The sequence below is a fragment of the Ylistrum balloti genome, unplaced genomic scaffold, assembly GCF_031769215.1.
Source record: "Ylistrum balloti isolate Yb309-2 unplaced genomic scaffold, AGI_CSIRO_Ybal_v1 Utg371686, whole genome shotgun sequence".
NCBI classification, from domain to species: Eukaryota; Metazoa; Mollusca; class Bivalvia; order Pectinida; family Pectinidae; genus Ylistrum; species Ylistrum balloti.
The window spans coordinates 58,314-75,000 of record NW_026782852.1 but is presented as its reverse complement, the minus strand read 5'-3'; the positions used below and the strand labels follow the sequence as shown (position 1 = coordinate 75,000).

Sequence of the window (16,687 nt, the reverse complement as noted above, 5' to 3'; positions counted from 1 at the left end):
TAAACAAAGATTTCTTACTAAACGGTCATTGATATTTTGTTTTAATATCATCAAATATTTAAATAAAAAAAGTTTCTTTCGTCGTTGTCGTCTTCGTCCGTCACTCGGTACCCTAGTGTGATGCTCTGATAGATTTGTCTAGATAGACCCCGAATGAAAGAGTTTGACATCTAAAGTGGATAACCATATCTCTGCCATCCTTGTATTTTGGGTCATCGTGTCAAATTTTCACAACAACGTGACTTTTGGTCAAATTATGTTGACCTGTCTTGAAAATCATCACGACAATTCGACATAACTTTGTCCAATGAGACGCGAAATATACCATTATAATGTGCATTCCAATGTAGATTTGTTAAGTAGAAACTTAAACAATATATTAAGAAATATTTGATTTTTATGGTGATTTCACATATTTAAAGTTTAAATGTTATATTGTCAAATACAGACAATGGTCAACGAGCTGGTCGATAAAAGACTTTGACCAGGTACTATATACGTAATTGATCAGGTACTATGTACGTAATTGACCAGGTCCTATGTCCGTAATTGACCAGGTCCTATGTACGTAATTGACCAGGTCCTATGTACGTTATTGACCAGGTCCTATGTCCGTAATTGACCAGGTCCTATGTACGTTATTGACCAGGTCCTATGTCCGTAATTGACCAGGTCCTATGTACGTAATTGACCAGGTCCTATGTAAGTAATTGACCAGGTTCTATGTCCGTACAATGTTTTATTGTATACAAGTTCACTGTTCAGAGGCCAAATGGTGTTTTTACTGGTCACCGGCCAAACGGTGAAACATTGCGTTTGTATAGATGGGATACTGGCCATTTGGTTTAAAAAGTGTACATTTATGGAATCTGGTAAAGTGGATTAACTACAGATTATCTACTCGAATTAGTTTATACAAAGAAAACACGTTAATAACTTATAACAAATAAATTGATTAAGTTTTTCTCCATTGAACGATAGGGCAATACTCTCTTAACGACATGTTATACAAGATGTATGTAATAGTCCGAATTACGTAAAAAGTGATGACAACTGAATGGGTAACTATAATCTTGAACTTTTGACGTTTAGAATTAAACCACGATTACAATTATTTGACACTCACTAAAGACGAAAACTTTCCATTGGATCTGAAATTGTTGTGTTAAGATCAACAAGTGACGACGTGAAAAAGATTTCGAAACGCCGTCTCTCCAAGCGGTACAATTCAGTTATAATCTTATTTTGATAAAGGCTTTCTCGCTTCGTGATACCTTCCAGATTAATCGTAATTTTTTGTCTACAAGTATTTTGTTCACTGCTTCAGAAAAATGTTTTATGAATATTGTTTTCCCATCCACTATAACGTGAATGAAATTTTGTATAGCTACGTTATGTCTACTTTCTGTCTTTAACTTGAACAACCGTATTTATCTGGGACATTCAACAAATTTTCTCTTCCATTATTTAATTTTGTTTTGATGAATCTGCAATTCACACACAAAATACAAGTATAGATTGATCGTATCTCCTCTCCCTTGCTTTCTGCCACTCTCCGATAAACATAATCCATACTTACTTTCTAATTTTTTTAAGCCTCACTTCCCCTTAATATTTTGCCCTAATTCTTACGATTACAGTTGTAATGCGTGCGTGATACATGAACATAGGGACAAAAGGTAGATATCTTACATCGTATTACACCTACGTTTTAGAGCAAGAAAACAAAAATATAGCCTAATTAAGTATTGATGAGCCATCAGGTCTTCACGGGGCTGGCATGCCACCCGTTATACAAACAAACAGAACTACCACGTTCGCGTGCTGTATTTTATGACAAGAGCGGTAGGCATCGATTTCTTTTATTTTTAAGAGACATTGATGCGAATTATTTCTTGATATATGGTTTCATTTCCTTTTATACATTGCCCTTTGTACAATTCTACACAAATATTTACAGGCGATATGGGTTGAATCACGACACGAAAATTATGTTGTTTCCTATTAGAAAATAATCTTTATTGTTCATGCTAATCAAGAATATTGACTGTGTTATGAGTTTGTATTCTCAGAAATTCTTCATCTACTCTCTTGTTGTAAGATTCTGGTAACAGGTAAAAAAAGACAGCATACCGGGAAAAAAACGTCGATCAGTGATTTTGAGTCGAAGATTTTTTCAACTTCATATGATTGTTCACCAAATCGACTAATGTCTACAATATTTTTAGTCGTTCTTGGTTTTTGTCTGTTTTGTTTTAGTTTTTTTTTCTAAAATGGTATGATTTATTATTCTCCTATTTTCAGTTGATTTGTTGTAGAAAACAGGAATTATGGAGAACCGGATAACAATACTTGTAAATTGTAACTCCCATTGCGATAACATTGCATCAAGCGTCGCTGTCATTCTGATCAATATTCGATTTGCCAATAAATAAACTAGGGCTAGAAGACACGGTGTTGATTCCGATAAGAATAACATACGTCAGCAGAGAATTTGTTTAGCGAAAAACATTTCTGTTTTATCCTGCGCTGATGTAAACAAGTCGCCCTGTGGATAAAATATTGATCTCCAGAGGCAAATAACCTCTGCCATCATAATTCTTAGCTTTCTAACAAACACATCAGCGCTATCTCAAGAGCATTTGAAGCAAGGTTAACCAAAGCGAACTAAAACATATGTTCGTTCGTTTGTTCGTTCGTGAATGTAATGAAACCATTTATATCAAAACAACGTTTAAGTTCTTGAAGGACTAGAGCAATATGTCTTGGAATTGATGTTTTAGAATCAATAACATGTTATTTTGTGTATATTTACAGATAGACGGATGCTGAAAGATGGGTCATAAAGTCAGCCGCCATAAAAGTTACGCTGTGTGCCGAGTCGATGGACTTCCAGGTCAGTATCGAGTCATTCGACCAGACGATTCTTATAAATCTCAACCGAATCCATATGCAAGGAGCAATGGAAACAGTGGAAATTATCCAAGTCGTGACCTTGGGGTTACCGCAGACCGGAAATACGTCACAGCCATAAATGATATAGGGAGCAAGGGCATCCGGTCGCATCAAGCAGAACCAAAACAAAGTAATGTCATTTCCGGTAAAAGCAAACCTAAACCAAAACCTAGAAAGAAAAAAGATATAAATTCCAATGAGAAAACAAACGGAAACTTACCAAAACAGACTGCACCGATCCCAACAAAACGAAAAGATTCACCGAAAAGTAATGCAGTTGTTCGGAAATCAAATGGCTTTGCAATTCACGAGGACACCATATTTCATCAGGATAATACACGAAATGGATTTATTGCTCGAAGCAATGAAACTTCAATTCAAGAACGACCACAAAGAGTGCTACCACGTGCAAATCCGTCAGAATCCGACGAACGTAAACCAAAAAGTACCTCGCATGCAAATCCAAAGTCAGTGCATGAACGCAAACAGAAAAATAGCCAGCGTGCTAACTTTACGGAAAGTGAAACAAGACGTGAAATAAAAAGTTCTCTTGACTATGAACACGAACCTCTATCGGCTACATATACTATTGATACAAAAGTAGTCGAAGATGAACTGATTCCAGTTTCAAATGTTGACTCTGCGGAAATTAACACAAAGCAGGCAATGTCTTACCTCGAAAGTGACACATCACATGCTAAATTTGATAGTGATTCAACTGTACATAAAACCGGAAATGACGTGGAAATTAGTACGTCACAAGTGAATGACGACACGCCAGCTTATACTAAAATTAGTCCACCGGAGGAAAGTGTCGTCAAAGACAGCAGCCGAAGTAATCACACTCTTGTCAGTGTTGTGGTACACCAACCGTTCATAAAACCGGAGCCAAGTGACATACCGGAAGTGGTTTTGAACGATGATCAAAAGTGTTTATCAGACAAGGTAGAAATTGAACATCAAGATCAGGTCATGTTGGATGACGAACCAGTCGACGTGGCTATGTTTGAGCGCCCGAACAGCGCTAGAAGTTCTCAAATTAAGAAATCTGTAGCGTTTTCTGATGAATGTGTAGATATTGAACACGATCTGAGCCAAAGTTATTCCAGAAATGGTTTTCATGAGAAAATGGACACTGTGTACGGTGTTAAAGATGACGGCGATAAATGGGTAACTTTAGATGGCAGGAACGCAACAGACTTTGCCCTTGTACAGCGTCAAAAAGTCCCGGGACAAAGTATATTAAAGAAATCAAAATGTCATCCCAATCAAGCTACAACTTTAGACTTTAGAGATTCTTGTGACAGTTTAGACTTTAAAACAAAATTAAAGAAAGAAAAATCTGAATTTGACTGGGATCATATTGAAGACCCTTCTAATCCCTATCCCCATGGCATGGTGCCCGTGCCAGCACCCAGGGGTCGAATGAAAGGTTATCATCGACCTCAAAACGCAGAGATGACCAAGATAAAAGCCTCCAATGGTACGCTCGCGGATTATATCAAACAAAAGTCCGCTAACTCACATCAAGCAACGAAAACTTCGACTTCGAACGGTTTGAATCATAACATGACCATTCAAAATGGTGGCCCAAGGCCGCATTCGTCACGCGCTCACGGAGGTGACATGTCTCCAAGATATGTGACAAGTCCGAGATCTACCTCAGCTGATCCAAGAAGCCGAGCGATGTCTCCTACCCGTGTTGATTCAAGAGGGCGAGTTGTGCTTCAAGATGGACATGCGCGTAAGAGAGTGAATGGCTATATAGCTGACCCAGCCGTGCATTATGTCCAGAGCTCGCGAGGCAAAGAAGTGACAGCGTTAGATTCCAGATCTAAAACTAGACAGGTGATTCCTCCGCAAAAACAAAATGTGAAACTTGTAGTAAGTTCAGGGAAACAAAAATCATCCAAGAAATCACAGCATACAGTTATTATAGAGCAGCCTAAACAACATCGTAACATGGTTCGACAGCAATGGATGGTGGGTAACTTGTGATAATGGGTTCACTGGCATCATTTCCGATCACAAAGAAGTATGAAGAGTGTTATATTCTGTGATATCAAGTGTACCATTTAAAGAACAAAATACGTACACGCGACATTAATATGGATATAAGATAGAGAGATGTGTAGAGGTAACACAAGGTCTAAAAACATTGGCATTATCTTTAAGTCTTTCATCTCTTCGGAGATCATTTTTCAGATCCAAGCAGCATTGCTTTCAAATTGTTATATCATGTATTGGTTTACAGAAATCCATGAGAATATGTTCTTCTCGCTTTCATCTTCAGTAGATACATTTTTTTCAATTTTCTACTCGCATTTTTATGCGGAAATATCATCATGGGTAACATGATGTAAAACTATTTTTTTTAAAATCTTTTAATCTTCTCTGAAACAAGCATTTTCAATGGCAAATTGTTTGTATTATCCTCACATTAAATGAAAAAAATGACGTCATTTTGTAAGTAAGATTTTATTGGATAATGTAGTGCAGTAGGAAATTGTCAAACTGTCAAAAATATTCAACATCTCTCTTAATATTTATTTACAGGAAAATGCTGACAAAAACATCCAACAATGCTGTTAAGTTGTAATTCGTATAGAGTATTCATTGGTCAGTTTATTTTACATTGTCACCGAGCGTAAAAAAGCGAATGTTAGAAAGGATGAGCGGGCTGAGAAATTGGATTTCAAACTGAATATGAGCGAAACAGATATTCTGTCTGATACGACGTTCAGATACGAGTTCTCATATAACCCCGGCTGTTGTGAGGACAATAAAACCTGAAAAAAAAGACTCTAATATTTCGTCTTTGCCAATTTACAAATTTGGACAAAACTCATGGTAGCAGTTCTGGGTTGCTATACCATAATGACCCTCCGTATAAATTCACGTCATTCACATGGCTCTCCCGTATCATACACAAAGTGTAAATAAATATAGAGAAAAACGATGGATAATTGAAACGCAATTCTGCTCTAAATGTCGTGTCAAAGAGGGATGAAAATATCTATCTTGCACTGATATTGATGTCACCAACAGATGATCGACAGATAGTACGATATTGATTTAGTCATTGTTAATTAAATATATAATCATAAATAGATATGTTTCATATATGTTTTGTGTTCCAGTAGTCCGACTTTTTGTACCTTAAAACAAACCAGTCGGAAAAGGCTTAAGATAGAATATTTATCAATTGTTTGTACTGGGCATGAGATGTACAATTAAAGTATCTTTGGCTCTTAAGCTATACTTTACTGTGATAAAAGTCTGTGATATATTCTATTATTGTTTCTTTCAAGGAAAGGAAACTTAATTGAAAGTTTATATGCCTGAATTTTTAACATATTTTCACGATATTGACATAGGTATGTAAACATTGTGCATCATCTATCATTGATTATGAACATAGCTGTGTGGTATGACACAAAGTGAAAGATTTACACAACCTCGTAAAGTTAGTTTTACTTATGTTACAATATTTGTCCTGTATAGGATTTTATTACATTTCCTCAATGAGATATCAAGGTTATGATGAAAGATGTAAAATCATCATTTACGATTCAAAAGTAGAACACATTTGATTTTTATTACTTAGTGTCTTGGCAAAAATATGATTTACCTTGCTACGGACAAGGATTCTGCTCATTAATCCATTCATTGCAAGTACATGTGTTTCTCTAGTCTTGTAATGTAGTTTTGATTGTAATTTGGGAAATAGGGAAGACTGATATATTCAGTTGAATTAGCATAAGATATTATCCTTTTTAATAGATACTCATTTTTATTCATCAAGCAGTTTTGTATCAGAATTTTCTAATTATAGACTTTCTTATAAGAGGCATTTTCTTAACCTCATCCCCTATACAACCAGTTTACTACATGATGTTTTTTTATATATTGTTCAAACTACTAAGAGAAAGAGTTGCTCCTTAGCATACAGTCGTATATTACTATGCCTCTAAGGGTTCAAACGTTAGGCGCTTGACATCACTGACGAGTCCTAGAAGGACGAATCAGCTGAATGATGCAGTTTAGTTCATTGTTTGACTCTTTTTGTATCTAACTCGGAGGGTGTGCAAAAAGATGACACTCACTTGTGTGTCTTTTGTACAATTATCCAGGGGCGACTAGGGAGATATCCAAGTTAGTCGAAATATAGATGGAGAGGTACACTTGATTCAATAAATGCCGTAAGTTTCAATAGCTAACGTGGATAGGCTAAAAATGCAACAACTGCATAGTTATGCAAACGGGCGTCTGTTAACAGTGATGAATACATTCCGACTTGTTATGATTGTTTGGTTCGAATGCTTTTACGAGAAATTAGGTCAAAACCAAATATTCTAAATAAAATTAATGAAAAAGACTTTGGGTTTATCACTTAGATGTTGTTTTATCTTAAAACGTTCTGTTTTTCCTGAAATTATTTCATCTTCAAAAGTACAACAAATATGAAATGTGAAAGCTCTTTAAACTGACAACCTTTGTTATCATTAAAACAAACCTTAGCTTGAACATATACAGGTACTTCTGTGTTATGTTTTAATTACAGTTTAAGTTTGAATCGATAATTGAACATTAACCACGAGAAACAAAAAAGTTTTAGATTTCATCGTACTGTCATTCGGTTGAATATACATTGTATTTACCGAGCAGCTCTAATATATTTTTCTGTCTGTAGATGGTATTCTACTGAAGCAACTGCTTGTAATTTCATGTACTTCCACTTCCTATTTTTTCCGTGTCAATCTTTTCGTTTCTTCATTTACGTAATAATTTCTATGATTTAGTGATATTTGTAAATTGTAAACGGACATAGTTTTGTAGTAGTGTTCTTTGAGTTTTCGCTTTCCTGTTTTACTGATTCATCATTTTATCGGAAAGGTTCAAGTTAATTGATGTGTTAATAATTAATTATAATGAAAGGGTCTTAATATGTGTTAAGTGTATTTTTTTTCATTTTAATCACTGTTATATCCTCGTGTATACGTATGACTTCACGTGTGATGAAAAATGCTGAGCATACGTTTTATTTAATAGGTTAGAACTACCATATGCGTTTGTCTACCTTTTAGTGCAATGATGTGTGATACAAATTTATGTCATAGCATTGAAAACATCATTTTTAGTTAAGGTAAAAAACAATTAACGCAAAATCATCATTACATTTACATTTTATAATATAAAAAATGAAACATGCACATTGTGAAATGGATATTTCACCTTTTTTGTATTTCAATTCAACACTAGGCAATGTGTATGGCACTGTCTAAATTTGTGCCAGAAAAATCCCGAATTGTGTTAAATAGAGGAAAGGTTTATCAATGTTATATTTTTTATTTAAAATATGTGTACTTTTTAATTGACAACTGATCATATCTAAACAAACAAAGTAAGAGCAATGAGAATACTTTTCAATGCATTACAAAATTGATGTTATTCTTGAATCTAAGAAATATATTGGTAAATGGTATATTTTTATGACATTTTCATTTAGAGAGGAAATCTTTTGCAACATCATTTGTCATGAAGATAACTTGATGTTGTTGTTATACTTAAAGATATAAAAATCTGTCTGAAAATTTGTTTTGTTGTTTTTCTTCTCTTTTCACATCGCTAGTTATAACACTATAAACTCTATTGCAGATGCTGTTTTCTCGATGGTTCAAATTTTCGCAGTACAACATGGATTGTAGCAGTCTTGAATTCAAATCAAATGATTTAAAACAAGATATTTCGTTTCTATCATAACGATTTTTCATGATTTTGATTAATCTTCGAAATGACAACCCCTCTTAAATGACTTTTGTAAAGACTTAGAAAGCGGATACTGTATATCGGGATATTTTCGCAAAATTGCTAAAATGCAACTTTTGCAGTTTTTGTGTATTCAATTTTATTTGCTTTCATTTGAAATGCCTCTTTTGAAAACTTCAAATACTGAATGGGTATAGGCGTACATAAATGAATTAGTGTAGATTCTAACATCACCTGCTGATCTAACTGACCAGTCGTACTGGAAAAGAGATTTGCACATCGACTAGTATTTATTCATTTTAAAAGTATCAGATGCGTGTAGATGTGATATTTAATCATTTCTGAAAAATCACGAATATGTGATTACTCTAAATTAAGCCTCTATTATTGAGTTAATCAAAATTAGGCATTCAGGTTGATGAAGCATAGGTCGTATTAAATTAATACCTCAAAGACAAGTTTATTTGTATTAATATCTCAGAAAGGCACAAATACTAGAGTTATGCAAACTTTAGCTATGACAGGTTTATTTCCCCTATTATAAAATGCCCTGCGCAAGATGGTTATGCAACGTTTAGTATGGCGTACCACTCGTAATCAACATCAACAATCTAACACTTAATTTGTAATAAAAGGTGAAATTTACTTGCACGTATATTGTTTAATGTTTGACATTGCAGGTGGTAGACAGTGATGGTGGAATTTCAGTCCCAGAAGGTTATCGTATCTTGTACGCCATGTTTCAAATTACACAAATAGTGGCACAGTTCAGAAAATACGCATTTACTTGACGTTGCTCTTAAATTATCAGGTATATCAAACATTATGATATTATCATATTATGGGGCAGCTGCAATAACCTGTCTAGATTTTGACCTTTCTTTCGATCCTTTCGTATTTTCCTCAGTCGCCTCATAAGGTTCAAAATGTAGGCCTTTCGCATGACTGACGATTCCTAGAAGGACGAAACAGCTGTATGATGCAGTTTAATTCATTGCTTAGCCCTGCTGTATCTAATTCAATTAATAAGTGTTATTCACTTTAATGTCTTGCATCAAATTGCAATAGAATATAGTTAAATATTCTTTGCCAAGTGTTATTTCTAACGCGTCTTGATTTATATACATCGTTAATATACTTTTTTGAAATATTATTTCCTTTCTTTAGATATAAAATGATGATAAAAATGTGATGCTTATAGCCACGATCTTGGTTCATTGCCGATAGGAACTTATTTTTAGAGAGATGAGATAGTTTTCTTTTAAAGTTGACACTGATTAAAACTGGCTATCCTAGTCAAAATGAACGAATTGAGATATTTTACTTCAATCTATCGTTCATTTTAGATGTTCTAGATGTCTTATTGACAGTCCAAGCAGAGTTGTCGTCCGTAGTTCATTTGAAATCATATCAGAGTTACTTACCTTGATATGAGTAGGAAGGCTAACATCCGATGCAATATACAATCACATAAAGTGCAAATATTTTTCTTCGTAATTAGAAACCGTATAGATACAATCAATTAATTCAAATACGCCATAATGCTGTTTCTGTGGCGGTCACGGGATTAAATTATCACTATAGATAGTACCAGTGTGTTGTAAACATAGTCAACTCGTCAGAATATATTAAGTTGTCAAAAATTAAAGGGTTCGATTAATATAAATCGTATTTATATTTCATGAATTTAAATTTACAATATACGATGACAATTACAAACAATTGAAAGTGATCGTAAAACTTTTTGTTAGTCTGTTTCCTTGGCAGAAATTGCAAATTGAAAACAGAAAAATTAATTTGATAAAAATGAAAATCAAATCAAATAGGCTAGGCAATATCATTTCAGTAATTGACAAAGATATTTAAGGTATATGTATAAAAAAAAATCGGAAGAGACAAATAACCTGAGTATTTTTCCGATTTACTGCAAAAATCAAGCCAATTTACTTATCCCTGCTCTTAAATTTTAACAGTGGAAAGCATGTTTCTGTATGCTTCTTAAACGTGAAGACACACACACGCACAAAAGAATTAAGTTAGTACAACTCGATTCTTTAGCGTTCATCAGCAACTAACCGTCGTTTATATGAGTTGAAAAATACATTGTGTGTAGAACACTAGTTTGGTACCAAAACGCAACGAGTACGATTTATTAGAAAATATAGAAGACATGCTCCGGATAAAAAGAATATTTCTTATACCAGGAACGTGTACAAAAAAAAAAAAAAAAAAAATTGGGTTTCAGATTGGCCCGATTTATCTTTATCTAACATGCCCTTACTTCCAGAAAAGAAAATAGAAAATGATCATTAGTCTTGTTTCATGGCAGGAACAATATGAATATCTACTAGAAAAGTTGGTCGTCTAATGATTTTCATTTCATTCTGAGCCTAACATGATATATCTAAACATAGTTAGGTACCGTGGAAGGAATATGATTCTTTTCGTAGTTACCCAACGACGAAGACAACGCCATCGTCACAAAATCAAACCTTACAGACAATAGATGGAAAAACAAACGCTGGCAAAGATGCATGACAAGGGAAAAAAGTGGATAGTTCAAGCCAGGAACAAGGTGAAATCAGTAGTGAGAAAATTGAAACGGATATCGTTTTTATGTTCTATTAACTGAAAATGTCTCTGATCATCAAGCATTAGTTGTCGATCCTCTGTTCTGAATGGGCGCCACTATCTAGTTTTATGAAAGCACATGCCTTTGACCACGCATCAGGATGTATTTAACGTTTTAACGAGATTTCGGACCAAGAACACACTTTTCAAAAAGAAATGTATTTTAAAGGTAAAAATTCAACTTGTTTTTTGTGAATTAAATAAGGTGACAGAGGAAAAAAAATGAGTAGTAAACAATCTGTATCAAATTTATGGAAGATATTTCAAAAGTTTTTGTAGTACTGACTCTTTCAAACATGGGCCTGAGCTATGGTCACTGAGTAGAGAAGTGGTGGACACAACTGCTCTGTGTTTTTTCTGTTTATATATGCCTTTTTAGGTTGTATTTGACTGTGATTTTTGGCAGGCAGGACAATAATGCTGTAGGCTATCAGTTTGTGTAATTAGTTTCTGAAAATTGAATTTCAATTTGAGACTGTGTTGAAAAAGAAGTTTTGAAATCCTTTTTCTATACTGTGAGCTTCAGAGGTGAATAGTACTCAACAGCTTACCAGTGACTTTACCTGGACACACTGGACATTGAATAGCCACATACTTACTACACAATGGCTGGAACTGGTGGCAGTAGTAAGAACAAATCAGGGGTAGTAACCAGACATACAAGCACAGTTAAGGAGGATGATATCAGAGAGGACATAGCTATCATAAAGGAACAGCTAAAAGATGTGGCTAGGAAGGGGGACCAAATTTCAGCAGCTATGGTCTTGGACTAAAAATAAATTTAGATAAATCCAGTCTGTATTGGTTAGGAAATAAAAAGTACTCACAGGAAAGAATATGTGAAAATTTGAATCTTAAATGGTCTACAGCTAATTTTAGATTACTTGGTATTGTATTTTCACTAGATCTGCAAGAAATGGAAAGACTGAATTTCGAACCAAAATTACAACAAGTCAATAAACTTTTAAGATATTGGACCCACAGAGACCTCACCCTGATTGGACGAATTTCAATACTAAAAACACTTGTAATACCAATGTTTGTTCACTTATTTATAAGTCTCCCAAACCCATCACAATCTTTCATAAAAAAAAACTTAATAAGATTTTATTTAATTTTATATGGAACTTTAAGTGTGAAAGAATTAAAAGAGACACACTCATTGCTAGTATTGGGGAAGGGGGGCTTAATATGACACACATAACATCTTTCATGAAATACCTCAAGGTTAAATGGATAAAGAAAATTTATGGTGATCAATTTGTTCCTTGGAGAGTACTGTTAAAGGACATAATACCTATTAGTGTAGAACTATTTTTCGAACTAGACAAAGTAAAGTTCAAAGAAATAGCAAATCACACCAAAAACCATTTTTGGAAGAATGTATGTAAAGCTCTGTCAGAATTACAAAGAGACCCAACAACATTAGAAGAATATCTTGGTAAAAGTATCATTAACTTGGTGTCCTTTTGTCAGATGAAACACGGTTTTCAATGGAAACAATATGGACTTAATGTGATTGGTGATTTATTCCAAAACGGTGTAGTCAAGAGTTATAATGATTTTATAAATGTTCCTTGTCTTGATTACATCAAATATTTTTCAATAGTTAACAAAGTTGATAGAAAATGGAGAATGTAATACAGGCAAAAAGTAATTGAGGGAAATACTATAACATCTGAGAAACAGGAAGACATAGTGTCAATCATCTTAACAAAAAAAAAAAAAAAAAAAAACAGTTGAAATTTATTTATAGAGAATTTATTAAAAAAAAATTATGGTCAAACCACTATCAAATCAGGAGAAATGGTCGACAAAAAAAACCTGCCAATTGATGAGCATGTCGGAAGATACAACTGGGAGGGTGCTTACAAGAATCCATTTAATTGTACAGTTGAAACTAAACTTCAGACTTTTCAATACAAAATTTCTCACAGAATATTACCTACCAATTATATTTTAGAAAAAATGAATTTCGTTGAAGATAGCTTATGTACTTTTTGTAAGAGGGAGGAAGAAACATGTCTTCACACAATGTTATTATACAGTAAAACTAATAGAAGAGTTCAACTTTTGGTATGCGGAGCATGACCATAAATATGATTCCATTTACTTTAATGACAGTGATATATTATTTGGTAACCCAGCTTTTGACTCACTAGTTAACCACTGTTTTCTTTTAATAAAATATTACATATATTGTTGCCGTATGAATGAGAGTGTTCCTAAATTTTGCATTTGTAAGACTATTTTAAAGAGAACAATGACATTGGAAAAGTGTATTGCAGTCAGAAATAGGAATATAGTAGATTTTCAAAACAAATGGGGAATGTTTGAACAAATACTGAATAATGAAAGTACTAATTAAATTTATAAATGCAATAAGATTTCCAGATATTGAATATTGAAGTCCCTTTCGAGTTATTTTTATTTGAAAAATATGTGTCACTTAATTGCTGAATGCCTATGGGGGCCAGTCCGAATGACCTCAATTATTCTTTTTTCCTGATGTTTAAGTGTTAGATGCACAGGCAATTATTATAAAGGAACAAAATTGTTGTAGTGTTAGAGATATGTACAAATTGTGTGCACTGTCTATCAATATGTTATTTTGTGTTCTGTGTATGCACAAGTATGTACATATATATACTGTATGTATGTATGTATGTATGGGTGTGTGATGGTGTGTGCGTGAGGGTGTTTATAGATACATCATGAGAATGGGTATTTAAGTTTTTGTATGTCAGTAATTGAATTTTAACAATTACATAAATAAAAGTGATGAATGTAGAATGAAAGCCCTCCTGTGTGATGGCAATAATTTGTAAAGGAGATTGAACCCAGAGCTCCTCAACTCTGGCAGCCCCTAATAATGATTGCTGAGCTGAGGGATTAAAATTTAAAAAAAAAAAAAAAAAAAGACTCTTTAATATGGCCATGGAAGAAATCAAATAATTTGAATAGGATTTTGAGCAACGTATATTTGGGTAAATAAGCCTTGTACAATGTCGCAGTAGGAACAGAACATCTCAGTCAGTCATGATGTACTTAGTTGTTGTGTAGTTGCTAGGAGATCGGATTTTGGCATGAATATTTACTTATTATGACTAGTGAGTTTGGTCCCTCCTTTAATGATATTTGCATAATCAACTTAATTGATATATCACTTATGTTTGTATTTTGGTCAAATCGTCCAAAATATTGTCTCCATTCTTTAAAATTGGTCTTTCAGAGTACAAATGTGTTGTTGTAGTATTTGGCGTTCGACAGTATCCTTTGATCTTGTGAGTAAATTCAACATAGCAAAGTCATATTTAGCTTAACAATATTTTCAATATGAAATTGCAAGCCATCGTCACGAGATGAAATTTTTTCAAAGTGTTTATGTGAACCCACTTCGTTTAATATATTTCTATTCAATGTTTCTATTCAAGACATCGACACTATTTGTGGTAATATGAATTATAGCTTGTGAACAGCATAGTAAATAGCTTGATAAATGATTGAATATTATGGGTTATATTACCTATAAAGACTAAAAATCGTAGAGGTTCATGAAAAGAACCTTGAGGTACACAGGTATTGACATTAAGGAGAGGACTGATACTTATAACTCACGACAACTCGCTGCTAATCACTTTACCTTTAACTGGTGTATAGTTTGTGTCAACTAGAAAGATGATTTATAGGCAGTCGCAAGGTCGAAGCCCGGACTGACTAGAAGATAGTAATACGTGACGAAAGAAGGAATTAAGGATACATTTGTATTCACATATTCCCATTTGCAATGTGTTCTGTCATCCATTTTTGTATTCAGGAGAAACAGGTAGTTTAAGTTTTTACTACTGGGTGATATCAATTTTGATACCCATGACTTTCTTTAATGAAATCTTGACAAATCAGTCTTAAAAGATATCCTCTAAGTTATCCTCATTTTCGGTTCTGTTGTAAAAAGCGCGCACCTGTTCTTACGTAATATGGGCGTTAGACGACAAGATAGCAAAAGGGTTCGGTTATAACCAACTAAATGAGTCCCTGACAACGGATTTCTCGCTATCACTGATTTCATGGCAAGACCAAGTCCTCTGTAAATAATTCAAGTCCATATCATTTCACCATACATTAACAAGGGGAAATGAGCCATAAAAATTTGTTATTGTCCAGATATATCCATTCTGTTCGAGGCCGATCTCGTTCAGACTTTGCAGGCTTTATAACTTCATAACTTATAAATGTGGTTTCCTGAAGATCATTTTAATTCGGTTAATTTTTGGGGGATTTATTTTCCCTTGTTTTCTTCAACATATTAATTTTGATATAACGACATAATTATATGCAATATTTTACCGTCATTTGGTATTTCTTATCATTTGACAAATTATGACGATTCACAAAATCCAATGCTGTCCTATAGTCATTTAAACAATAATGCAGTCTCTATTTCTAACGTTCTACTTATCACAGAACAACACTTACAATATCTAGCCATTCTAGTAAGTCCCGAGGACAACGACGTAAGTGTATGATAATGTGAATCTTTTCCCTGCTCTGCACTTTATGATATTCCGCGTGGGATTTATTTTCGCGTAAATACGAGGGGAGAGTCGATCGCAAAGTCAAATCACTCTCATTTACTTGTACGAAATTAACTTTAAATGGCACCCTTGTTGATTTGGTTACTGAAATCAGTGTCTTGTAAATCTAGTTCTCTTATAGCTCATCATTCGCGAATCTAAGTCATTTCTAGATCAGCAATCGCGAAAGTATGTATTCGCGAAAATGTTTGAAAAGGTCAGTATGCGAAACGGAAACGTAAACAGAACTGTAAATGCAATAATATATTTTTATGATAAGACTGACACTTGTTAAGCAACTTAAATCTTTTTCAGAGTTCCGTTTTATATGTCCAAATATACATTCCAGTATATGAATTTCATGTATCATTATTTGTTGGTATGCCTTTGTAATATAATATAGTTAATTAGATTAAATGACTATATGAGGATACCATTGTCTTCATAGTTATATAGTCGAACCTATTTCATAGTGTTAATAAGTTTAGATACCAGCTATTATCAGTTTTTTTAAACGGATTGTGACAGATCTGTCTTGTATCTTCATAACATAAAGCTCAGGAAACTAACTTTTCTTTTTCCAATACTTGCAACAGTAAACAGTGAAAATTATTGTTTTTATAATCTGTTACATAATAAGATTAGTTACGGTTGTGTATAGCTTCGAAGGATCCTAACCTACTTTTAACGTACAATGTTATACCACAATTTACTTCATAGTCGATATTCATGGTTTCTCATTATCAAGATTTTCGGTC

General features: G+C 33.7%; 1 protein-coding gene across 1 annotated transcript; it reads left to right on the top strand.

The window, feature by feature from the left end:
- Nucleotides 1-2,835: 2,835 nt before the first annotated feature.
- LOC132563353 (uncharacterized) lies at nt 2,836-4,953 on the top strand. Its single transcript, XM_060228113.1, has one exon. It carries the CDS (start codon nt 2,836-2,838, stop codon nt 4,951-4,953), a length of 2,118 nt encoding a protein of 705 aa, XP_060084096.1.
- Nucleotides 4,954-16,687: the final 11,734 nt, after the last annotated feature.